At 44.8% G+C, this 23931-nt stretch overlaps 1 protein-coding gene across 2 annotated transcripts in view; it reads left to right on the forward strand.

Annotated features, from left to right (window-relative positions):
- EHHADH (enoyl-CoA hydratase and 3-hydroxyacyl CoA dehydrogenase) overlaps window positions 1–22163 on the forward strand; it is a 48705-nt gene extending 26542 nt beyond the window's left edge. The window contains exons 6-7 of one of the 2 annotated variants that reach the window (XM_054039935.1): window positions 5385–5726; window positions 19472–22163. In XM_054039935.1, the coding sequence (XP_053895910.1) occupies window positions 5385–5726; window positions 19472–20742 (1613 nt within the window). In that variant the 3' untranslated portion in view covers window positions 20743–22163. The remainder of the gene's footprint in view (window positions 1–5384; window positions 5727–19471) is intronic. The other variant, XM_054039936.1, reaches the window with a different exon arrangement.
- Window positions 22164–23931: the final 1768 nt, after the last annotated feature.

The following is a 23931-nucleotide window of genomic DNA, read 5'->3' on the forward strand; positions in this document are numbered from 1 at the left end:
ATGACTGTATGCACCATTTTTTAACACTATTTAATTTATGGGTTCTTGCTCAAGATCAATGTTTTGTAGCATTCTCACCTACATTTTGTCCAAGAACTCTCTGGCAGAAGTGGTCTCCTGCAATAGATACTTTCCCCTCTCACTGTGTTCAGGTTATTTTTAAGTTTTTCAATTTTTATCTTTAGGAACAATCAATCATTTCCATAAGCAGTCCTCCTTCCTCTCTCTTTTTTTGTTTAGACAACCAAGTTCTTTGGAAATATAAAGCTCTTAGAGATATGTGTTAATATACTTTGCTGTTGGTTCTAAGCAAGGCAAAGAAACTTCTGCTCATCAACCCCACCTGCCTGTTTTAGATGAAAGTTCCATGTTTGTCCCTCCTCTATCTTTTGGAGAAGTTATCACCCTTCTCAGCAATGTCTTTCCAAGAAGCAATGGATTCACTCTGAAGTATGCTCCAGGTTGATGACCCTGTGTAGGGTCCATACCAGTGTTTATAGCAGAGATCTGTAACTTTGGTAGACACATTGCTAGATACTCTGGTTTTCAGCTTAATATTATTTGAAATCAGATAAAACCCCCAGACATTTGAATGCTTATTTTCTTCTCTGTGACAAGTTAGTTATGCATTGTGCAGTGACTGAGAATGATGAAAGCCAGCATGACCTCAGAGGAGAACCTCAGGACTGGATGAATCATCCAACATTCTGTTCTTTGATGCCATTTGCTTTTGGGATTTACATATCTACTGTCATTACCAGAAAATTTCCATACTTCAATTTCATCCTCAGTGACTAACAGAATTAACTCCATGAGTACTGTAACAAACAAGGATTATAGCAAGAAGCTCAGGGCTTTTTAAACTGCTATGTACTCTTTCCTTACAGCTTTCATGGTATCTGCTTCAGCTGTTCATTTTTCCCAGACAGCATTTTCAAAGTCAGCCCTGATTTCCCACCTACTCTGAGGATTTGCCACCAAGCCTTGTTGAAGGACACTGAAATCTGAAAACTTGTCAGTACACTATTTAACTGCATTATCCCTGATCAAGATGAAAGAATGAGCTGACAGAGAAATCATAGGATAGATTTATGACATGGATCTTTGTATACTTCTCTGTCATACTATGGCAAACCAGCAGCATCTATGCCAAACACCTTAAAAAAAGATGCAGCCATCTCAGCTACTTGGGATGAACTCATGAGCTCAAATTTCTGTGAGTGCTTCCTAATTGGCTTGTGTATCTTATGGGAACCAAGATTTGAGTCCATTATCCTTGCATATAGCACTAGGCAGGCTTTCTGATAGGACTGGTGAAGAACCTTTTTCACATGTAAGCTGGATAATTGCTTATGTAAAATAACTTGTGGTGGCATTGCTAGAATTTCTATACTCGGTCAGATACTTAGCCAAGTAAATGGAAGATCAATTTCAAAAAGTCAACTTGGAGATTATTTTCCTTCAGAGCTTTTCTGTCTGCTAGTGCTGTAGATTTTATGGCTAAAGCTCAGTCTTTCAGATTTCATAGTGATAGGCTGGTACTGTGCAAGGATTCCTTGGTTTAATATAATACGTGCTTAACGGAATTGTCTATACCGTCTCCACCTGTTAGAGGAACATCCTTCATCCACAAATTGTTATGGAATGTTCCTAGCGAAGGACACTTACTCAGGTACAGTTTTGTGTATTTAAGGATAAGAATACATAGATACCATCTACAGAAGTAATACTCCATGTTTACTTATTCAGTGAAAATCAAGACTGATATGCTGCAGGTCAGGTAAATTAATATTCTTCAAGCCTTAGCTTTTTCAGCCAAAATAAATGTCCTCACTTCTGAAAATATCCATTATAAGAAAGGAACAGAGACTACATTGAAAACTATAGACAGAGGTTAATTTCTTGAAGAGCTGCAAGCTGTAATTTATAAGTAGAATGTTCTTTCATGAGGCTGTTTTTTTTTTTTTTTTTTTAAATAAAGGTCCCGGCTGCTAATTTAGAGCTGCATTACACAGTGTGTCCACTGGATGGCACCAGAAAATTGACATTCAACTGTCACTTGGCTATTCGCTTTCTCTCAGTGCAGGAAAGCACATATTCTTCAAAGACCAGCCACACTGGGAGCCAAGCAGAACCTGAGGCAGATTTGGGTCAAAGTAGCACCTCCTGGCATCAGGCTGTAGGTGGGAAAGAGGATGAGGAAAGTCTGAGTGCCCATTTGCCAGGTGTGGTGATATGTGTCTCCTGTCTGAGTAGACAGGTGCCTATGGGTATCACTGATATGATTGCAGGGTAACTGGGTAGATCCTGACTCTTCAGTGGTGACCACTGGAGGCAGGCACAAACCAACTGTATCTCTCAACCGTCCTCTGGGGATATTCCCAATAGCCTTGCCTCTTTTCAATCCCGCTCTGAGGCTCACCATTGTGGCTGCCTACTGCTCTAGACAAAGAGGGATCCACATACTGCCCTCTTGAGCCAAACCAGTCGTGCTCCTGGCTTGATCAGAGGTGGACAATTGAGAGCAAGGAACGGCATTTGTCCCTCTGATGGATTGGGTGCACTGCCTTCCTTTTATGTGTTTCCTATCTCTGCTGGCCTGGGGAGTGGGGACCAATCTTAGCAGCTGGTCTTCAGCCCCTTGTCCGGAAGTTCATTGTGCTGGAACCAGACTGTGGGGTTGGGTCTTGCACGTGGAGCTGAATAATTTTTCAAGAATTCAGGCACCTGCCTGCTGCGTCTATTTCTCTTACTTTAATGGCATGATAGTTATTGTTGTTGCAAATTTTACAGATTTGGACATTTTACATCCTTGGCTTCTAATTGGTGCCACCTAGAATATAGCTCCTGGTAACGTGTATCTTTCTTAGTTTTCATTGGCTGAGGGTTCTTGTGCCCTCCGGGTAGCTGTGGCTGACAATGCTGCCCTTTGTCCCCGTTTCCCTTATTTTCCTTACCAGGCCAGAGGTGGCCTGAGCTGGTCTCTCTCTCACAGGTTTGGATTTGGGTTATTTCTCATTGTGTTAGTAATTTGGTGCTGATTGTTTTCAGTTATTTTTATTGTGATAGTAACTAGGAGTCCCAGTCAATGACTAGTCAAGGCCCCATTGTGCTAGGTTCTGTACGGACACGGAACAAAAAATGGTCCCTACACCAAAGATTTTACAATCTAAGTAGGGAGTTACGTTATGATAATCTGATCAGGGTGCAGAGGTGCTGGAACTAAGGTGCTGGGGATGCTGCTGCACCCCCTGGCTTGAAGTGGTTTCCATTCTATACAGGGTTTACAGTTTGGTTCAGTGGTTCTCAGCAGCCCCACTATACAAATTGTTCCAGCACCACTGTCAGGGTGTTAAATGCTCATGTTTTGTCATCAGTGCAAGGAACTTTATTTGTCTGGTCTTTAGTCTCAATATTCCTAACTACAAGTGAAGTCACTACCTTAGGGCTATGCTGAATGTCTCGCATACCATACGGTAGCATCTCTTTCCATGGGCCTTCTCAAATCAACAGAAATTTTATGTAAAATCTCTTAGTATGGCTCATCAGTATCAGTTGTTTTCAGTTATCAGATCCACCCACAAATCCCAAAGTACAATTTTGAGCAGCAGATGAAAACCCACTGTATATATGGCCTGATATTGAGGACTGCAGATTTGCAGGTAAAAATTGTAGATTCAGGAAAGGAGAATAAATAAGAATAAAGCTGGAGAAGAATGAAACCATCCAGTTTTGGAAGGTTGAACCAAAATCTGTTCAATCTCAGTCAGAAATCTTTCTTTGATATACTCTGAAGAAAAGCTGAGCTGATTGCACAGGAGGTATTTTTCCTTCTCTTTTTGGATTCTTCACAAGTTTTCAATAAATAAATTTGAACTTTTTTTAAAAAAGCCCTTTGTTTCCTGGCTGTCTAACTTATCGCATACCCAGGAAATTAACCTATCATGTGCCTAATATTCCTCTCAAATGCTCTATTGGCTTGAAAGAAGAACTGGAGCTGAGATGGGCTAGTTAGGCAGCTACCATTATGGCTCCACTAGTGTTTCTGCATTTCAGCAGCTAATATGGAGTGGGCACTACTCTGCTGCTTTTCTGTCTCTTCAGGCTGACAGGCCAAAAAGGCAGCTGCACAAGTTCTGTCATAGCTAAGATGATGCCGTGAGAGTGGAAGAGCTGGGTGGGCAGATTCTAGTAATCTGACATCATTGAAGCAAATGTTCTCCTCTGGTTGGGCTGATGCTGCAGGGGTCAAGAAACTCCAGTGGAAGACCACAGAACTAATATGCTTCTCTGGGCACCAGGCAAGGAGATCACTGCCAGGTGTGGGTCTGTAACTGCTCCTGTCTTTGAGATGATATCTTAAGTGGTAACCCGCTGTGAACTGCTCTGTTGTGTTCAGTATGGCGATGTCCAGCATTACCTCTCAGGGTGCTGGAAGGGCTAATTACTTAATGGTCTGTACAGTGCTGTGATGCTGTAAAGCACCATGTGAGTCCTTAGTAGCATGAATGGAATGGATCCTGAGGTTCTTATTCTAGTTTTCTGTCCATCCTTAATCAGGCAAACTTCCCCTGAGAACACAGGGAGTTTGTGAGAGTGAAAATGGAATAAAGACCTGAAGAGTGGCTCCAGGGTTTGTATTTTTGGAGGGGGTGCCTGAAATGTAACTTATTTTGGTCAATTAAAATCCCTTTGTGCCATCACCATAGCAACCAGTGTCTCTTGTAATAACTCATGCACTGGTGTGACTTGTTGATTAGCCCCTTGCTGGTGTGTAGATACAATCTGTCCTTGGCTATTCATTTATTGCCCTCTGATAGGGTGTAATCCTGTTGAACATTCCCACAAGTGTTGTGGGAAATTCATGCTGTTAGGTCAGAATTAATACAGAAACAAATGACATTCCCAAATCTTTCACATGAACACCCTGTGGATCCAGACCCCTGACTGGGATGTGTCTGAGTAGCAAAGTAAATTGCAAACCAATGTATAATACAACACTGGAAACGGATGTTAGCAAAGGGGTATGAGAAATGGAGAGGTGGAGACAGAGAATATAACATGCTTGGTGGTTTATGCTCCTGAATAGATGAGCATCAGAAATTGAGGAGAAGTGCTTGCTTGGAATTTTGCCTTGCTGGAACATCTGGGGAGTGTGCATTTGGAGAATCGCAATTGTGAGAGAAGTCAGGAAATGAAAGAAGAGTTTTACACATTTTACAAATCACTCTCCAGTGTCATGTGAAATCTTTACACACCAAGCATCAACCGAACCAGCAGAAGGCATTAACTTTCCATGTAGAAAGGGGAAAAAATCTGTAGTCTACCAGGAAAACAGTAGGCTTGGCAGTTCTGTAACTATATTTCTCAACTCTCCCACTCAGGTCAGCCATTAAATTCTCGCAGACTCAGTCTGAAGCAGGTTCAAAGTCTGCCCAACATGGATGCAATTCTCAGCGAGGCTCTTGTGAAAGTGAAAAAGCAGGCCCGGGGGTGTCTGTCTCCAGAGATGTGTGTCCAAGCAGTCAAGGCCTCTGTGCAGCTACCCTTCACAGAGGGTATTTGGAAGGAGAGAGAGCTGTTTAACCTCCTGTTGTCCTCAGGCCAGGCCAAAGCACTGCAGTATGTGTTCTTCGCACAGAGAGCAGCACAGAAGTGGACAACACCCTCTGGAGCTTCCTGGAAAACTACTTCAGCTCAGCCCATCCGAAAAGTAGCTGTGATAGGTAAGTTGGTGAGATCCAGTGTGCTTGCCAGCGTGGCAAATGCCAGTCTAAATGAACTGGAGAGGTGTGGCTTTTCCCAGGAGTGCTGGGAAAGGAAACAATGGAATAATGTTGGGTACCTTGTGGGACCACGGCAGCCCCAGGAAACTTGAATGACTTCCTACAACGTGGTTCTGGGAGCTGCTTTGGAGTCCTGAAGCTGCCCAGCTTCCCCCTTAATTTACTCCCCACTCCTTCCAAAGGCCTCATTGCAGTAAGACCTTACCTTTGATGGAAGACCTGAGGAAGAGTCCTCTGGAGGCATCAGTGCCTCTGCATTTACCCTCCAGGGGTACACGCTCTCGTGGAGGCAGAGCTCCTCCAGCCTCCCAAGTTAAAACAGAACACACAAGATTGGTATAGTCTAAGAAAGAAACCTGTTAGTACTAACTGCTTGTAACAGTATAAACCTCTGCTAGTGAGGACTGAGATAAGGTTAAATGGCTTAATCCCGTAGTGTCAGATCATTTCTGTGTGCTCCTACCTCCAGCTACCCTGATATCACTTCAACTACAGCTTCACACTCAGTTCATATATAGATGATTTCATTTTAAAATAGTGTTGTCCTGAGAGCTTACTTAATTCCATATTATAAACAGAGATCTGTATGAAATACTTTTTCTTCTAGTCCAGTTTTGTCATCTGTGAGTGTGTGTGTAGAGAGAGAGTGAGTGTGTGTTTGTCAGGGATATATTAATACAAAAATGTTTTGTTGACAGCTGCATTTTAAGAAGCTTTCATCTCATCATGATCCACCCTGGCCATTTTGCACCCCCCAGAAGATAATGTTTTCATTAAATTTTTATAAGTGCAATTTAAATAAAACCCTTTGATGCACTGCACAGATCTGAAAAAAAACAAAAACAAAAACCCACCACCAACCTTTCTGCTCTGCATGTTGATTGCTACACTCTGTGTAAAATGGCTAGACAAGAATAGAGAACTGGGAAAGTGGCCATTTCAATTTTAGACATATCCAGTCAGGTTGCCACTGCTTTTCCCTGTCTGGTTATCATATACAGGATCTTCATTTCCTGCAGTGCACTCGGAGCCCTCTTCAAGCTCATCTCTGCTAGAAGAAGCCACAGATGGTGTTTCTTGAACTGTCCCTTTTCCTCATTTGTTTTGCTGAATTAATTAATGTCATATATTAAATGGTCATTTACTACATGAATCTTTGGACTTTAAGTACTGCACTTAAATCTGGCAAACATTAATCTCTCAACAAGCTCATATTAAATTGTCATGAGGCCCTTCACTGGTGAGATGGCATTTTTGCAAGCAGCATGGAGCACTATTGGGTCAATCTTGTGATTCATTGCTGAGCAAAATGATTGAATTCATGTAAATATTATCTGTCCTATCATGTCAGGGCTCCATTTTGCATTTTTGTAAGAAGAAATAGGTGACAGGAAGCAGAGCTTAGACTTGAGATTCTCTGCAGTTTGGGGGATAAATCCCACTTAGATAAGTGAGTCATTTGCAAACCTCACTCCTTAATGGAAATTCATCGGTTCATAGATTTTTAAGGCCACAAGGAGCCACTGTGATCTATGGAGTCTGACCCCCTGCATAGCACAGGCCATTGGACTTCTCTGAGTTAATTCCTGCTGTGACAGACTGACGGTATCCTGAAATATGCTGAACAAACTTTCAGGAATTAAGATAAACTTTACTGAGTTAAGGTAAACCTTATTGAATGAGGGTTAACGCCTTTAGGGTACATTGTATCAAAAATATAATAGTGTATGTGTTATTGTGGCATTGTATGTACCTTCTAAAGTAGGGAAGGGGATGCTAATGTACTTCCTCCATTAGCAACCATTTGAAGCTACCCTCTGTAGAGATATACATATACTAGTTCAAACTGGTTTCTCCAGGGACCAACTGACAAAGAAAGGGTTGGATACATAGTCTGGTTTTTAAGTGGCTCAGGGCCTTCTCCCTGATCCGGCAAATGAACAGGACTCCAGGAGCATGCAGGGCCCCAATCCTTAGGGTAGGGTTGGAAGGGCTGGATGCTTGTTCTGAGCTGAAGCTGTGATTAACTTGTAACCACAAGGAATCCCCCTTGGGTGGGATATTGAAGGACTGCTCTTGCCAGAGCCCGTCTTAGGAGTGAGGTTAACTCTGATAAGCTTTTTAGCATGCATATAGGTTCTTTTTATTGTTTTTAATATATTTTCTCAGTAAGGCTTGTTACCTTACAAACATAGCAGGCTTGCGTGGGAAGTGATATGTGATACCTAACAACTGTAGTAACTACACCTATTAACTGTCTCTGAAGAGAAACCAAGCAAATTTGTTTGGGCAGACTGTGCTGGGGATAACACAGTGAAGGCAGGCAACTGTACAACCTGGGAATACCCCAGTCAGAAGAGAGTGGGACACCTGTCTCCACCTAGGAAAGGCAACAGCTGAGGAGCTAGAAGCCTGAGATTGGGTACCTGTGCTGTACTCTTGAGGGGAAATATTGGTGCAGTTGCCCTGAACTGTGACTCCTTCTTCAAGTCTAAATGCTGTGGTTGACCTAGAGCACATCTACTAGAAAATCATCCAATTTCCATTTAAAAATTCCAGTGATGGAGAATCCGCTACAGCCCTTGGTAAATCGTTCAATGGCTAATTACCCTCACTTAAAAAATTGCACCTTAGTTCTAGTTAGAACTCGTTGAGCTTCAACTTCCTACCACTGGATCATGTTAGATCTTTGTCTGCTCAATTGAAGAGCTCATTATCAAATTTCTGTTCCTCATGTAGGTACACCTCTACCCCGATATAACGCTGTCCTCGGGAGCCAAAAAATCTTACCGCGTTATAGGTGAAACCGTGTAATATCGAACTTGCTTTGATCCGCTGAAGCATGCAGCCCCACCCCCCTGGAGCACTGCTTTACTGCATTATATCCGAATTCGTGTTATATCGGGTCGCGTTATATCAGGGAAGAGGTGTACTTACAGACTGTGATCAGGTCACTGCTTAACTTTGTCTTTGTTAAATTGAACAGATTGAGCTCCTTGAGTCTGTCACAATAAGCCATGTTTTCTAATCCTTTAATCATTCTCATGACCCCTCTCTAATTTATCAACATCCTTCTTAAATTGTGGACACCAGAACTGGATGCACTATTCCAGCAGCAGTCACCACAGTGCCAAATTCAGAGGTAAAATAACCTCTGTACTCCTGCTCGAGATTCTGGTTTATGCATCCAAGGATCACATTAGGCCTTTTGGCCACAGTGTCATGCTGGGAGCTCATGCTCAGCTGATTATCCACCATGACCCCAAAATCCTTTTCGGAGTCACTGCTTCCCAAGACAGAGTCCTCCATCCTGAATGATGGCCTACGTTCTTTGTTCTTAAACCAGAGGTTCTCAAACTTCATGGCATCGCGGCCCCTTTCTGACAACAAAAATTACTACACAACCCCAGGAGAGAGGACTGAAGCCTGAGCCCACCCAAGTCTCACTGCCCCGAGCTGGGGGCCAAAGCCTGAGTCCCACTGCCCCAGGTGGGGGGGGGAGGGCAAAGCTAAGGGCTTCAGCCCCAGGTGGGGGGAGGGGGGGCTTGTAACCTCCCTGCTGCCCAGGCCTGAAGGCCAGGCTTTGGCCCCGGGCTTGGGGTTTGGCCATAGGTGGTAGGGCTGGGGCTTCAGCTTCAGCCCCGGGCCCCAGCAAGTCTAATGGCAGCCCTGGCGACCCCATTAAAACGGAGTCATGATCCACTTTGGGGTCCCGATCCACAGTTTGAGAACCACTGTCCTAGATGTTTGTCCTCACATTTGGCTGTATTGAAATACATACTGTTTGCTTGCGCCCAGTTTACCAAGCAATCCCAATCAATCTGTATCATTGATTTGTCCTCTTCATTATTTATCACTCCCCAAATCTATGCTTCATCTTCAAACTTCAGTGATGATTTTATGTTTTCTTCCAGGTCATTGATAAAAATGGCCAAAACCAGATACCTGCAGGTCCTCACTAGAAACTCACCGGCTTGATGATCTTTCCCCATTTACAATTACAGTTTGAGACCTGCCAGTTAGCCAGTCTAATCCATTGAAATGTACCATATTGATTTTGTATCATTCTAGTTTCTTAATCTAAATGTCTGAGGTACCAAATCAAATGCCTTACAGGAATCTAAGTATATTACAACTGTGACAGAAATGGCAATGTCCTACAATATCTTTGGGAGCTCTTACTGAATTCAGTTTATGTATCTTTGTGGTGGAGGGATTGTATGTAATTCCATGAGGGACAGTAACCACAGCACCTCCAAGATCTAAGAACAAATGGGGGTCATTAGGCAAATTCACTCAGATTGCAACATCTCCAGAGAGGTACCACCACCTGGAGAGGCTCGCATATACTAGTTCAAACTGGATTCTCCAGAGACCAACAAAGAAAGGAATTTTGGATAAATAGCCTGAGTTTAAACTGATTCAGGGCCTTATTTCTGATCTAGCAAATGGATAGGATCTTCTGTTCAAAGGGGAGGGGACAATCCCTGTGGAAGGATTGGAAGAACTGACACCTACCAGAGCCTAAGGTTGGAGTTGGGGTGACCTCTGTTTTCACTGTAATGCTTTAGGAATAAATGTGTGTGCTTAGAAAGAGTTGTGTGGTAAGTTGTAACTGCTGGCAATTACAGCTTTTCATACCTTTCGGATAGAAAGCAAAGCACACACATTGGTCTGTTTAGGCACTCTGGCTTGCTGGGAATATTACAATCCAGGGAGGGAACTGTACAGCCTGGAAAATGCCTGGTCAGGGAGGGAGGGAGGCATAGGTCTCTGCTCAAGAGAGATCATGGCTGAGGAGTCAGGAGCCCAAAAGTGGATGCCCTCAAGGCATCACAAAGGTGGAATACAGGTGCAGTTGTTTTGAACTGTGACAACATCAACACTGTTACCTTTATCAATGAACTTGTTATCGCATCAAATAATGATATCAAGGTGGTCTGACAAGATCTGTTTTCCATAAGTCCCTGTTCATTGTCATTCATTCTATTAGTGTTTTTTAATTCATTATTAACTGAGTTCTGTATCATCGTATTATTATTGCATTATTTTGCCCAGGTTCGATGTCATGCTGACAGGCCAATAATTACTCAGGTCATCCCTTTTACCTTTTTAAATATTGGCATAACATTAGCTTACTTCCAGTCTTCTTAGAAGTTCCCTGGTATTCCAAGACTTATTAAAACCAATATTAATGGTCCCAAGAGCTCCATGGCTAGCACTCTTAAAACTCTTGCATGTAAGTTTTCTGGACCTGCTGATTTAAAAATGTCTGACTTCAGTAGCTGCTGCTTAACATCATCTGGCTTTTTCCCAAATATAGAACAGAAATATTTATTGAACACTTCTGCCTTTTCTGCATTATTATTATTGACAGTTCTACCATTTCCATCTTCAATAACATTGTTGGGGTTCCTTTTGTTCCTGATAAACTTTTAAAAAAATACTCTTCTTATTGTCCTTAACTCTTTTGGCTATAGAGTTCTCTTTTTGTTTGTGATGGGGTATGCACCTTACACCCACCCTGAAGGGGTTAATGTGGCTCAGAAAAAGCCAGTTCATCTTAACACCAGGGGGAGAGTTAGGCTTGATTGATAAGGCTAATTGATGATGAAGCCCAGCTGTGGTGGGCAAGCAATGGAGTGATCGATGGAAGGGGGTGGTAGGCCACACAAGAGCTGATTGCTACCCACAAGGAGGCACCCTGTTACAGTGTCCTTTTGCATCCTTTATCCATTTTCTACAGTTTCTAGCTTCTAGTTTATATTCATTGCTAACAATTTCCCCTTTTTCCATTTTAAATATATATCTTCTTTCTCGCAGCTGATTCGGCTCATAATTATTTCCAGCTTTGTGCAACTGGCCTTTCTAAACCGCCAAGTATATTGATTACTTGCATGTAAGCAACCACTAATTTTTAGTTCTATGATCAATTCCAATACTGTTTGAGTTAGAAAATTGTCATCTATAACTTATAGAAATTCCAGTGACATTTTTAGTATTGGCAGCAGGAAACCTCCAGCACGTGTCAATTAGATTGAAGACCCCCATTACAACCCATTTTTTTCCTCCTGCACATTATAGATTAGTGCTCAAGGATTGTCACTCGATAAATTGCCCTGTTCTGTTCATTCCCTCTGAAGCATCTGGCACTGGCCACTGTCGGAAGATAGGTCACTGGGCTAGATGGACCATTGGTCTGACCCAGTAGGCAGTCGGTCTTATTATTTGGTCATCCTGTTCCCAAGTGTGATTTGGTGTCTGTAGCAGACACCCCTCTTGTGTTTTATCTATAGATCCATATTATAACAAGCATTCAAGATCATTTACTTCCTAGTTGTCAGAGACTCGGAAACAGGCAATGCCATTTTTGACAGAGTGACTCTCCCTCTCCCCTTTTGCCCATTAGACCCTTCCTAAACCAATTATAACCATTGATTTTAATATTCCAATCATGCAAATCTTCCCACCTGATTTCAGTAATACTGTCTACATCAAATTTATGCTAAGAAATGAACAATTCCAATTCTTCTTGTTCATTACTCAGGCTCCTAGCTTTGGTGTATAGGCAACTAAAGAATGTATTCTTTTCATGTCCCTCGGTGCTTTGACATCTTGATTTTGTACTGAATGAGTGCTCATTTGTTCCCCCTTTTCACCCTTCATGTTAGTTTAATCCCCTTCTGATTACTCAGCCTGTTCCTGAGGAGATTGGTTCCCCTTCAACTGAGGTGGAGGCCATCCAAACTATACAGCTCTCTCTCCTCATAGACGGTAGACCAATGTTCCACAAAACCAAAACCCTCTATCTTACATTACTGCCCTGGCAGTGGTTCACCTCTGGAATGTCTGACTTCTGTCTTCCTTTACTTATGAGACAGGAAGGGTCTCAGAGATCACTTGAATATTCTCCTTCAGCCCCATGCTGAGTTCTGTGAAGTTGTCTATAATCTGCAAGGTATCCTGTGAAACAGTGTAATTGAGGCCAATGGATCCTTGCCTGCTGAGTTCAGAAGCCTAGCCAATCTTAGAGTGATGTCTCATGTCTTGGCTCCAATAAGGCAGCACACCATCCTGCTATCTGCCTGTCCTTTGCAAAATGTTCTTTCCATTCTCCTTTGCATAGCATCCCCATCTAGGTATTATCTGTCTTCTGTGGATGGCTGGAGATCTCTTCACAGGTACACTTGATAGTCTTGCAGCTTGAGCTGAGCAGCCATTCTCAGGAATGTCCAATACAGCTGTTCCATTCAACTAGCTGTCTCTTCAGAGACATTTTCTGCAGTTTCCATGCTGAGAAGCTGATTGGATACTTCTAGCTGTGTGGAATTCCTCCCAGTCCTCTCTGGTGGTTAAGCCTGCCTATCCTCATCTGCCTCCAACAGAGTAGAATGCCAACTCGACCTCTTGCCTCTGGTGGTTACAAACTCTCTGATTTCCACACTCTCTCATTCTTTGGCCACCAGTTCATTTCTTCCTTGACTCTGGGGTGACAATGCTTCCTGAATCTGGTTGTTCCAATACTCTACATCTTCTCTGATGCTCTGCAGTGTCAGTCCTTGTAATTCCAAACCAGAAATCTTTCCTTCCAGCACAATCACCAACTCGCACTTTGTACACAGGAAGTCCCTTCTGGCTTCAGGCAGGAAAAAAAACATTCCACATCTGTTGCAGGTTGCAATCGCTGATCTGTTGCTGGCCATCACACTAGTGAGCATAGAACTGTACCTAGAAAGAGAACCTCTCATCCACCTTCCTGTGAACTCCATACAAAGTCCCCTGTTTGCCCCTACTGTTCACCTGATATGAAATTAATAATTTCAACCAGGAAATGAAAGAAGACAGCCCTGTACCCCTGAGCACAACAGTTCTGAGGAAGCACCCCAATCCATACAACTTGTGGAGTGTTTCCTGGTCACATCCTGGGGTTTCTGATGCTGGAGACTGCATAGTTTGAGGTGGGATTCAGTCATTTTGGACCATCTGAGCAGAAGTTACTTTTTCTTTTTCTTCTTTCCCCCAGGTCCCGCCACACTGCAGAGATTCTCTACCATTTTTCTGTTCTGTTATACTGTTATGACGGGGTGCATTCGCTGCTGGTGGCGCTTCCTCCTGGTCGTTCTGGGGATTAACTCCAGCCAGACATTGCACCCTCCTTTGATGGTGTCTCTCCTGTCATCCTCTCACCCCTGTGGACCCCTCTTGCTCCAGGAATTGCAGCCTCCTCCTCTGGAGGGCTGTCATTACATGGTTTCCCCTTCCTGGTGTGTGTCTGTGTGTGTGTAACCAAGTCTTTCCAGGACAAACTGTCCCAGGCAGTCCACTGTCCTCTACCTGGCGTGTGCCATGTCCCCCTTCTCTGGGTTCACCAGCCTTCCAATTCCCTTCTCCCAGGGAGTAACTATGGACTACTCTCTAGCCACTAACACACCTCACTTCTCCCAAGGAGTGACTGCAGCCTACTTCCCTGCAGTCCTGTCTGTTGCCAGCTTCCTGGTTTTATAAATCCAGCTCAGTTCCTCCCCCAGCTGGACTTCATCAACCAATTAGGCCCTAGCACTCCCTGGGTTTCCTCCAGGTGCTGCCTATAGATTAATTGGCCTTATTTACCCTCTCAGGGCAAGTGTGGGGAGTACACCCCATCACATATACACTCTTCCTCAAGATCACCAGCCTTACAACCAAAGATGATCTAATGGGGTCATCAGCAGACGTGCCTCTTAACCTGCTGAATGTCCAAGTCTCCCCTTGTATCGACCACCCAATTTTAGAAAAAAACCCACAAGTGTTATCCCTGCTGGGTGTTCTAGTGTAACAAGGCTCCAGATGCTTCCACTGCTCTTACCACCATGCTACTGAAAACCTCCTTTCATACAGGCCATTGAGGAGTCAGATGGTAACTTGGTAACCAACTATCCTGGGCCAAAATTGAACTTGGCAAGCTCAGATCTTGTCCATGGGCTCAGGTCTGTGTCCTAGAGAATGAAGTACCACAAGGATGTCTGACTGCCTAAGACAAAAAATAGTCTTTGTGGCTCACCAGTGGAAGGTCTGAGGTCCTGATGCCGAATCCACCTTCAAACCCCCAGTTGTTGACGAAAGTTCTGGCAGAGGTGGGAGGAGGGGCAGCAGGCTGGCAACATGTTTTTAGTGTTAACATCTGTATTTTGTATGCATTCAGTATATAGAAATGGACAGAAGGACATGTACAATCATTTTAAATTACTTTACCTTTGTTGGTTACGTAAATGAAATTTTAGTGGTATGTTAACTTTGATTATGATGTTACAGATCTTATTTTTCCATCATTGGACCCAACACAGGCATAAATAAGAGTTCTGCTGATATTTCCCATCAGAAGTAAAATGGCTGTCTTTGAAAACACATTTTCAAAATCTTCGTTCTTGTTGTCAAGATAGGAAATGTTTTGCGTAGCACATGTTTGTGTGTATAACACACAGTCAGAGCTACATCAGTGATGACAGGCTGCTTGTGGAAAAAATACTCCACCTTGTTTGACCTGCTTTATGGAGACTTGAGCTTGTTTTACTGATGACATAATTTCAGCCATTCTTCATAAAGCAGCTTTAGATTAATTTTTTAATCCCCTTGGTTTGTGTTTCTTTGTTTGGCTGATAGACTTTCATTTGAAAACCTGGTCAGCTGGATTTTGGATTTAAAAAAATCATTTTGATAGAATTACTGCAGACCTTGTCTAGTTGTGGCTTTATTCTGGATGTTAACAGTGCTCACATTCAGAGTTCCCCTTTGCTTTATAGGAGTGCGTGGCACATGAAAAAAATCTTTAAACTCCACAGGCATTTACTTTTTATGTGGTTCTCAGATTATTTTTGATTTATTTATATTACTGTAGCATGCAGGAGCCCTAGTCATTGTTCTAGGTGCTGCACAAACCCAGAACAAGACTGTCTCTTCCCCAAGGAGCTTACAATCTAAGTATAAGAGACAATACATAGAGAAAGACAGGTGAGTACAATGAGACAATATGAGTGATAGGCAGTGGGCCAGTAGCCCAACCATTGTCAAGTATTTTGTAGGCATCGCAGCAAAGAAGAATTTTAAGGAAGTATTTGAAGGAGGATATTGAGTTAGTTTTGTAGATGTTTACAGGGAGCTCCTCCTAAGCATGAGGAACAGCGTGGGAGAAAGCACAAAGGTGTTTGTTTGAAAATTTGACAAATGAACAATGGAGGCTGGCATCATGGACCAGTCGAAGGCAGGAATCAACGTTTCAATAGCAAACAAGAGAATGGTAGGGTGGGGCTAGGCCATAAACAGCCTCGAAAGTGAAGATATGTAACGTATGTCTGATGTGCTAGAGAAGGAGGAGCCAGAGGAGGGATGCAAAAAGAGGGGCGACATAGTCAAAGAAATAGGCTAGGGAACTGATCTTTCCAGCAGAGTTCTGAATGGATGTGAGCAGGACAAGATGGCATTTGTCAAGAACAGGGAAAAGGATGTTGCAGTTATCAAGGTGCAAGGTGAGAGCCTGAACCCGAGTTTTAGCAGTGAGGATGGATAGGAAAGACCGTATCTGAACAATGTTATGTAGAAAGAGTCTGCAAGATTTAAATATAGCCTGGGTGTGAGGATGTAGAGAACAGTGTGAGTTGAAGATGACAGCCAGATTACAGGCTGGATGGTGGTATTGTCCACAGTGGTTGAGAAAGAGGGTTGGGAGGGAGACTAAGAACTTTTTTTAGCCATGTTCTGTTTGAGCTGATGGCTAGACATCCATAAGGAGATGTCAGAGAAACAGGCCAAGATTTTAGTTTGGACAGGAGTGGAGAGGTAGACAATCATCTGCATAGATGAATTTATGTTTGTGGATGAGATAAGGTACAGAGGGAGAAGAGGAGAGGTCCTCAGACAGAGCTCTGTGGAACCCCCACAGAAAGTTGGAGAGGGGATGAGGAGGATCCTCCAAAGGACAAGCTGAAGGAGTTGAGGGATGGGGCAGTAGTTGGAGAGGCAAGTGGAGTCCAGAGTAGGATTTTTAAGACAGGAGAGACTAAAGCATGTTTATGGCACTTTTTATTTTTTTCCTCCTATTTCCCCTGGTCTCCTTTTCATCTCTAGGCTCATGGATTGTGCTGTTCACAGACACTGTTTGGACTTCCTCTTCTGGACTTATGTCCTAGACCAGGGGTGGGCAAACTTTTTGGCCCAAGGGCTGCAACTGGGTGGGGAAATTGCATGCAGGGCCATGAATGTAGGGCTAGGGCAGGGGGTTGGGGTGCGGGAGAGAGTGTGGGGTGTGGGAGGGGGTGTGGTGTGCAGGAAGGGGCTCAGGGCAAGGGGTTGGGGTGCAGGAGGGGGCTTAGGGCAGGAGGTTGGGGGCTCAGGGAAAGTGGTTGGGGTATGGGGTGCAGCAGGGGGCTCAGGGCAGGTGGTTGGGGTGCAGGAGGGATGCGGGCTGTGTCAGGGGGTTCAGGGCAGGGGGTTGGGGGCTCAGGGCAGAGGGTTGGGGTACAGGAGGGGTGCTGCAGGGGGCTCAGGGCAGGGGGTTGGGGTGCGGGCTCCGGCTTGGCACCGCTTACCTCGAGTGGCTGCAGGGTGGCAGTGGAGCACAGCAAGGCTAAGGCAGGCTCCCTTTCTGCCATGGCCCTGCGCCGCTCCCGGAAGCATTTGGCACCACATCCCTGCGGCCTCTGAGGGAGGGGGGAGCAGAGGGCTCCGCACGCTGCCCTCGCCTGCGGGTACCTCCTCCAAAGCTCCCATTGGCCGCAGGCAAGGTCAGCGCGCGGAGCCCCATCCTGCAGGGGCCACAGGGACGTGGTGCCGGCCGCTTCTGGGAGCGACGCAGGGCCAGGGAAGTAGGGAGCCTGCCTTAGCCTCGCTGCGCCACGGGGCTGGCAATCCCACGGGCCGGATCCAAAGCCCTGATGGCAATCCTGTGGGCCGTAGTTTGCCCACCCCATCCTAGACCCTCTCCAATCTGGCTTCCACCCCTTGCATCCCATTGAAAGTGCTCTCACCAAAGTCTATAATGACTTTTTCCTAGCCAAAGCTCAGAACCAGTACCCCATCCTTCTCCTCCTTGACCTGTCAGAGTCCTTCAGCACAATCAACCATGCTCTTCTTGAAATTTTGTCCTTCCTTAGCTCTCAGGACTCTGTCTTCACCTGGTTCTCCTTCTACCCATCTAGTTGCTCCTTCAGCTTGTCCTTTGGAGGATCCTTCTCATTCCCCAAATTTAACTTTTGTTGTAATATTTGTATTATTTTAACAGCATTTTCAGTTAGCCCAGCGGATTGTGGGTAACCTGGACTTGATATAATATGTTTGAAATCATATGCTATGGCAAAACTTAAACTCTTGACTGTTGAAGTCCATTATCAATCATTACCACATTGCGAATGCCATGCAAAAACTGATTTAATTTTATTAATGAATTGTTTGGCACAAGTGTTTTCTAGTATAGCTATTTCAGGAAAATACAAAAAATAATCAAAAACTATAACATAAGCATGTCCTTTATATTCAAATAGATTGAAACCTATTTAGAGCAAAGTCTTGTTTTCTAGAACAAATGTCATAGGCTGTTTAGACTGAGCATTTCTATATTTTTGACGTATGTCACTTTCTTTTATGTAAACCTCTATGTTTTGGTTCATTTGTGGTCAATACAGAACCTCTCTTTCTCTACCTTTACTTTTTTCTATGTCTAAATGTTCCTCATGTATGTGTTTCAACATCTCTGCTGTTAACACTAAAGGAATTACTAACCTATTGCCTTTAAACAAAATTCCTTCAATTACTGAAAAGTCTTTAATAAGTTGATTATATAGCGTCAGTATCATTTTATTATATCCTTTTTCAATAGCTGTAATAATCTTTTGTAAATTCTCATTCTGTCTAGTTGCTTGTACAATTTCTTCCCATACTCTTTCTGATATAGGAAACAATTTTTAAATACATCTACATGTACCACATCTTCCTCTTCAATTACATTGGTTACATCATAAACTCTAGAAAGAGTATCAGTAACAATTAATTATTTGCCTGGCTGATATTCTAATTTTAAATCAAATGCCAAATTCCATTTCTAGAGTTTGAAATTCCGCATAGCACAGGGTCTGGAAGATCAAGTTCTGTACTTCACTAGGGTTAAACTCTTGTTTGTTTCCTCTTGCTTACGTATGACAGTTTTCTGCATGCATGTTCCAAAAATAGATAAAAGTTCTATAGCCCTAATTTACAGCTGGAGAACTTAGGTACTCAAAAGTGCCTTGCAAAGGGTCATACTGGAAGTCCGTGGCAGAGCTGCAAATAGAATCCAGGTTTCTTGATTTCTACTGCCCTGCTCCAGCTAGCTCCCATATTATAATGTATGAATTGGAGAACCGACTTAAATTACACAGGGGTACATATGCTCTCGATACCACCCCAACATGGTTCTACATCCTTGAACAGACATTAGTTTGCCATTACATCTTCGCTTTTCAAACAGATGCTCCAATTAGCACTCTAAGTGCACTCAAAGACCGAATTAAAATGTTGCTTTCCCCCCAATTTTCCATTTACTTTTTCTCCATCTACACTCCTCTGTTTATTTGCACAGAGACCTGCTTTATGTGCTGGAAGTACCAAAGGTGCCCATTTGCAGAGGTGTACTTAACAATTCCTTACAGTCTCTGTTTCTCTCTTGCTTTTATCACTAGGGCTGGGAACAATGGGCCAAGGCATTGTGACTTCTCTGGTGAAGGCCAAGATGTCCGTAGTAGCTCTAGAGCAGGATCAGAAGCAGCTGGAGGTAGGAGTAAGAGCTGTGACATCCCTTCTGGAACATGAAGCTTCAAAAATGCAGTGGATTGGCCAACGCCCAGATGCCTGTGATCCCGCCCTTCTCCAGTTCACTCTGGACTTCGGTGTGTTACAGGATGCAGATCTAGTTATTGAGGCTGTGTTTGAGGACATGGCACTGAAGAAGGAGATCTTCCATAAGTTGTCAGCAATCTGCAAGCCAGGGTCCTTCTTGTGCACTAACACCTCCGCCCTGGATATTGATGAGATTGCTTCAGCCACCAGTCGCCCTCACCAGGTCATTGGTACTCACTTCTTCTCACCTGCCCATGTAATGAAGCTGTTAGAAATAATCCGTGGTCGTCACACATCGCCCATCACCATTGCCACCGCCATGGGTTTAGCCAAAACTATAGGCAAAATAGGGGTTGTAGTAGGGAATTGCTTTGGATTTGTTGGGAACAGAATGATGACTCCTTATGCTGAACAGGCAGTTTTTCTGCTAGAAGAAGGATGTAAACCAGAAGAAGTAGATCAAGCTCTAGAGGGATTTGGTTTCAATATGGGGCCTTTCCGAATGTCAGATCTTGCTGGGCTTGATGTGGGCTGGAGATCTCGGAAAGGGCAGGGCCTGACTGGACCCGAACTGGCTCCAGGAACTCCTGCTCGCCTGCATGGCAGGAGGAGATACAGCCCACTGCCTGATCTTCTATGTGAGAATGGAAGGTATGGCCAGAAGACTGGCATGGGCTGGTACCAATATGAGAAACCTGGGGCTAGAATAGCTAATCCAGATCCATGGCTTCACAATTTCCTGATTGAGTATAGAGATTCCCATCATATTAAGGCACGTTTCATAGACGAGGAGGAAATCCTGGAGCGCTGTCTGTATACCCTCATCAATGAGGGCTTCCAGATCTTAGATGATGGAATAGCTTCTGCCCCAGAAGATATTGATGTAATCTACATCCATGGCTATGGATGGCCAAAGCACAGAGGTGGCCCCATGTTTTACGCTTCCACCATCGGGTTACCTCGCATTCTGGCTAAACTGCAAAAATATTCTGAGGCCCATCCTGACATTCCCAGAGTGCAACCCAGTGCTTTTCTGAAGAAATTGGTGTTAGTGGGAAACCCTCCATTGAAGGAGTGGATGTCCCATGCAGGACACCAGAGCAGTAAGCTGTGATGTCCCTGCAGCCTACTCTACACATTCAGCCACTTGTCTAGTGGTGACAAGTATCTCTCACTGCCATAATCAGTGATGTCTGTTCCAATCAAACCCAAAGCACAGCAGGTTGAAGAATAATGTCTGGCTCAGTTGAGCGGAGTAACTACTCTCTCTAATGGTAGTTGTTGTCGCTTTCCTTTCCCTGCTCAGAATGCACCCATCCCTCCCACCTCACTAGTGCACCACACATGCCCTCAAGCTGCCAGTAGGAGACCCCTTCTGGCTGGCTGTTCCCTGACAAGCTGCACTCAGCCGACTGCTGTATCCTAACAGCTGGTGTTCTTAACTGCCTGCCTCTTGTCATTCCTCTGGTGAGGGAGGGAGCGAGCAACACCTGGCAGCTTGTGAGACAGTTGAAAGTGGGAGGATAGGCTGGGGGTCCTGGCTCGGGGACACAGAGCCAGTGAAGATTCACTGCAGACAGGTATCTTCACCTAGCTCTGCCTCCCAGCAGCTACAGATCTCCTCTTGTTGCTGCCACAGAACCCTCTAGTGACCAAAGGCAAACCGTAGGAATTAGTCCCCGTGGGAGAGCCACCTGGTAAGCATCCAGTTTACTAAGGATTCATTTACATGATGAACCTTCCCCTCCCAAAGGGAACAGATTAGACTGTCCCAGATAATGGTCTCTTCACGGAGTGCACGTTTGTGGGGTTTTGGATTGGCTGGAGGAAGTGGAGAATGGTACAAAATGGAACCGTGCATTTTGGAAATAAATTGTGATGCAGTGAAGAGAGCATCCAGGGCTAGCATCAAGGGATAGCACTCAGCACCTACCTCCACCCCCAAAATAACACTAATAAACACAGCACAATCACAGAAGACTATGACCTGCTCATTAGCTAGTGGCTGGAAGATCACATCCTTTCCTCTCCTTCCTGCCCTCCAACCTCTTCCTCCAGACAAAAGTGCCTCCTCTCCAAGAGGGAGTGTATGTGTGTTCCCAGAACACCTCACCTGCTTTTCTAGCCTGACTGCTGGCAGCTGCTGAGCGTAGAAGGCATGGAGGGCCTTGTGTACTACAAGTGACAGGAGTAAAGCCTTTTTGTGGCACTTCAGTGTTTCAGGTGTACAAAGGGCACCATGGAAAGTAAATGGGCTCAAGAGCTCTGCAGATAGGAGTTGTGCTGCAGGCATGGAGGGAAGTCTCCAGCAGATAAAAGAACAAGGAAGAGAAATATTTGCTTTTCTGAACTTGGCCCTGCGGGGTAAGGACTCCTCTTGCTCTTGTGCAAAGAGCACAGCTCCCAGTCGCTGGCAGGTGAGCCTGGTGGCTCCAGAACACACAGATTCTTTTCTTAGGAAAAGCCATATCTGAAATCAAACTCTGCTTTGTTTCATTAATTTTTAATAAAGCTGATTTTCATTTTCTGTCATCACCTACATTGTATTATCAGGTGTTGCTGCATTGTTCTCCCACATGTACACTGGTCACTTTTTTGCCCAGTTGTAGCAGATATCAGGGTCTTGCAGGTCAGTTTCCTGGTGGTAGACACCCACAGAGCTCCTGGCATCAGGTTATCAGACCCAACAGCTTCAGCCACCTGTGATTGTCTATAGATAAAAGAACTAGTTGATGGTAGCCATCAACACCTTTCAGCATAGCAATGCACCCCATGTCAGCTATTGGGAGGGAGGGCAGAGAGTTTTAAAATACTGACATCCTGAATGACTTATCTCCTACAAAGAAAGAAAAGAAATAATAATGGAGGGATAAATAGGGGACATACAGAGTTCCTGGTAGGAGAGGGAGACTAGAAAGGAAACACTGCACCTCTAGCACATAGTGGAGGTGGGAATGGGTGACAGAGCCCCTGGCATGAGGGAATAGGCTGCAGGGAGTTCCTGAAATAGGAGGGGCCGGCACACAGGGAGTTTGTGGGGGGAATGGAGAGATGCAATAAGTGCCTGGTGCATGCAGCATGCTCAGCCTATGCAAGCTACCAAATGTGCAACCTTCTAGTTTGGGCTAATCATAATAGTATGAATGTAGAAACCTGAAGAGCCCAAACATTGGCCCTGGTCAAGAAACTACAGCCAAGATTTTCAAAATTGGAGTGTAAAGATAGACTCCTAAGACATTTTCAAAAGTCCTGAGTACTCAGCAGCTCCCATTTTGTTCTATTCGGATTTATATGCCATGCACATCTCCATGGTTTGAACCAGGGGTTGGCAATCTGTGGCATGCATGCCAAAGAGGGCACGCGGGCTGATTTTTAGTGGAACGCTGCTGCCAGTTGGGGTCCTGGCTGCCAGCCCGCTCCGCCCACTGTCAGCCTGAATTATGGAACCCCAGACCAGCAGCAGAATGAGCTGCTCAGTCCGCTGCCGTTCTTGGGTTCTGGCCGCTGGCCCCTTGCCAGCCAGGGTCCCGGCCGCTGGCCCTGCTCAGCCCACTGCTGGCCTGGATGGACAGAACCCGGGCCAGCAGTGGGCTGAGCGAGGCCGGCAGCCAGGACTCTAGACTGGCAGCGGGATGAGCTGCTCAGCCCATTGGCGGTCTGAGGTCCTGGCCGCCGGCCCCTTACCAGCCGGGGTCCCGGCTGCCGGCCCCGCTCAGCCCGCTGCCAACCTGGATGGACGGAACCTGGACTGAGTGGGGCCGGCGGCTGGGACCCTGGCTGGCAGGGGCCAGCGGACCGAATCCCAGACTGGCAGCAGGATGAGTGGCTCAGCCCACTGCCAGTCTGGGGTTCCGTCTGCTGCCCACGCTGCTAGTCTGGCGCGCAAAACCTTTTACTGGCACCTGCAACCTTAAATTAATGAAGAGCAAAAGGCAGGCTGAAGATGAGTGTCTTTCACCTGAAATGGAAGGTGCTGAGGTTTGTGGAGTTTCTTAGGACTGGTCTACATTACAAAATGAGGTCAACGTAAGCCGCCTTGTATTGACCTAATTGTGCATGTGTCTACACTTAAATTTATCTCCCACCGATGTAAGTGCCCCATTACGCATCCATAGAAACACCACCTCCCCATGTGGCATTGAGCCATAGTTGACGTACAGGGGGGACAGGTGACCAGGGGATCCAGCTGCACAGTGAGCCAGGACCTGTTTTTGACTCCAGCATAGTCCAGTCAGTGCTGGTAGTCAAGCACAGGTGAGCCTGGTGCAGGGGAAGGATCCTCAGATAAGTGTGTAAATAAATT

The sequence above is a fragment of the Malaclemys terrapin genome, chromosome 9 (assembly GCF_027887155.1).
Source record: "Malaclemys terrapin pileata isolate rMalTer1 chromosome 9, rMalTer1.hap1, whole genome shotgun sequence".
Taxonomy (NCBI): Eukaryota; Metazoa; Chordata; order Testudines; family Emydidae; genus Malaclemys; species Malaclemys terrapin.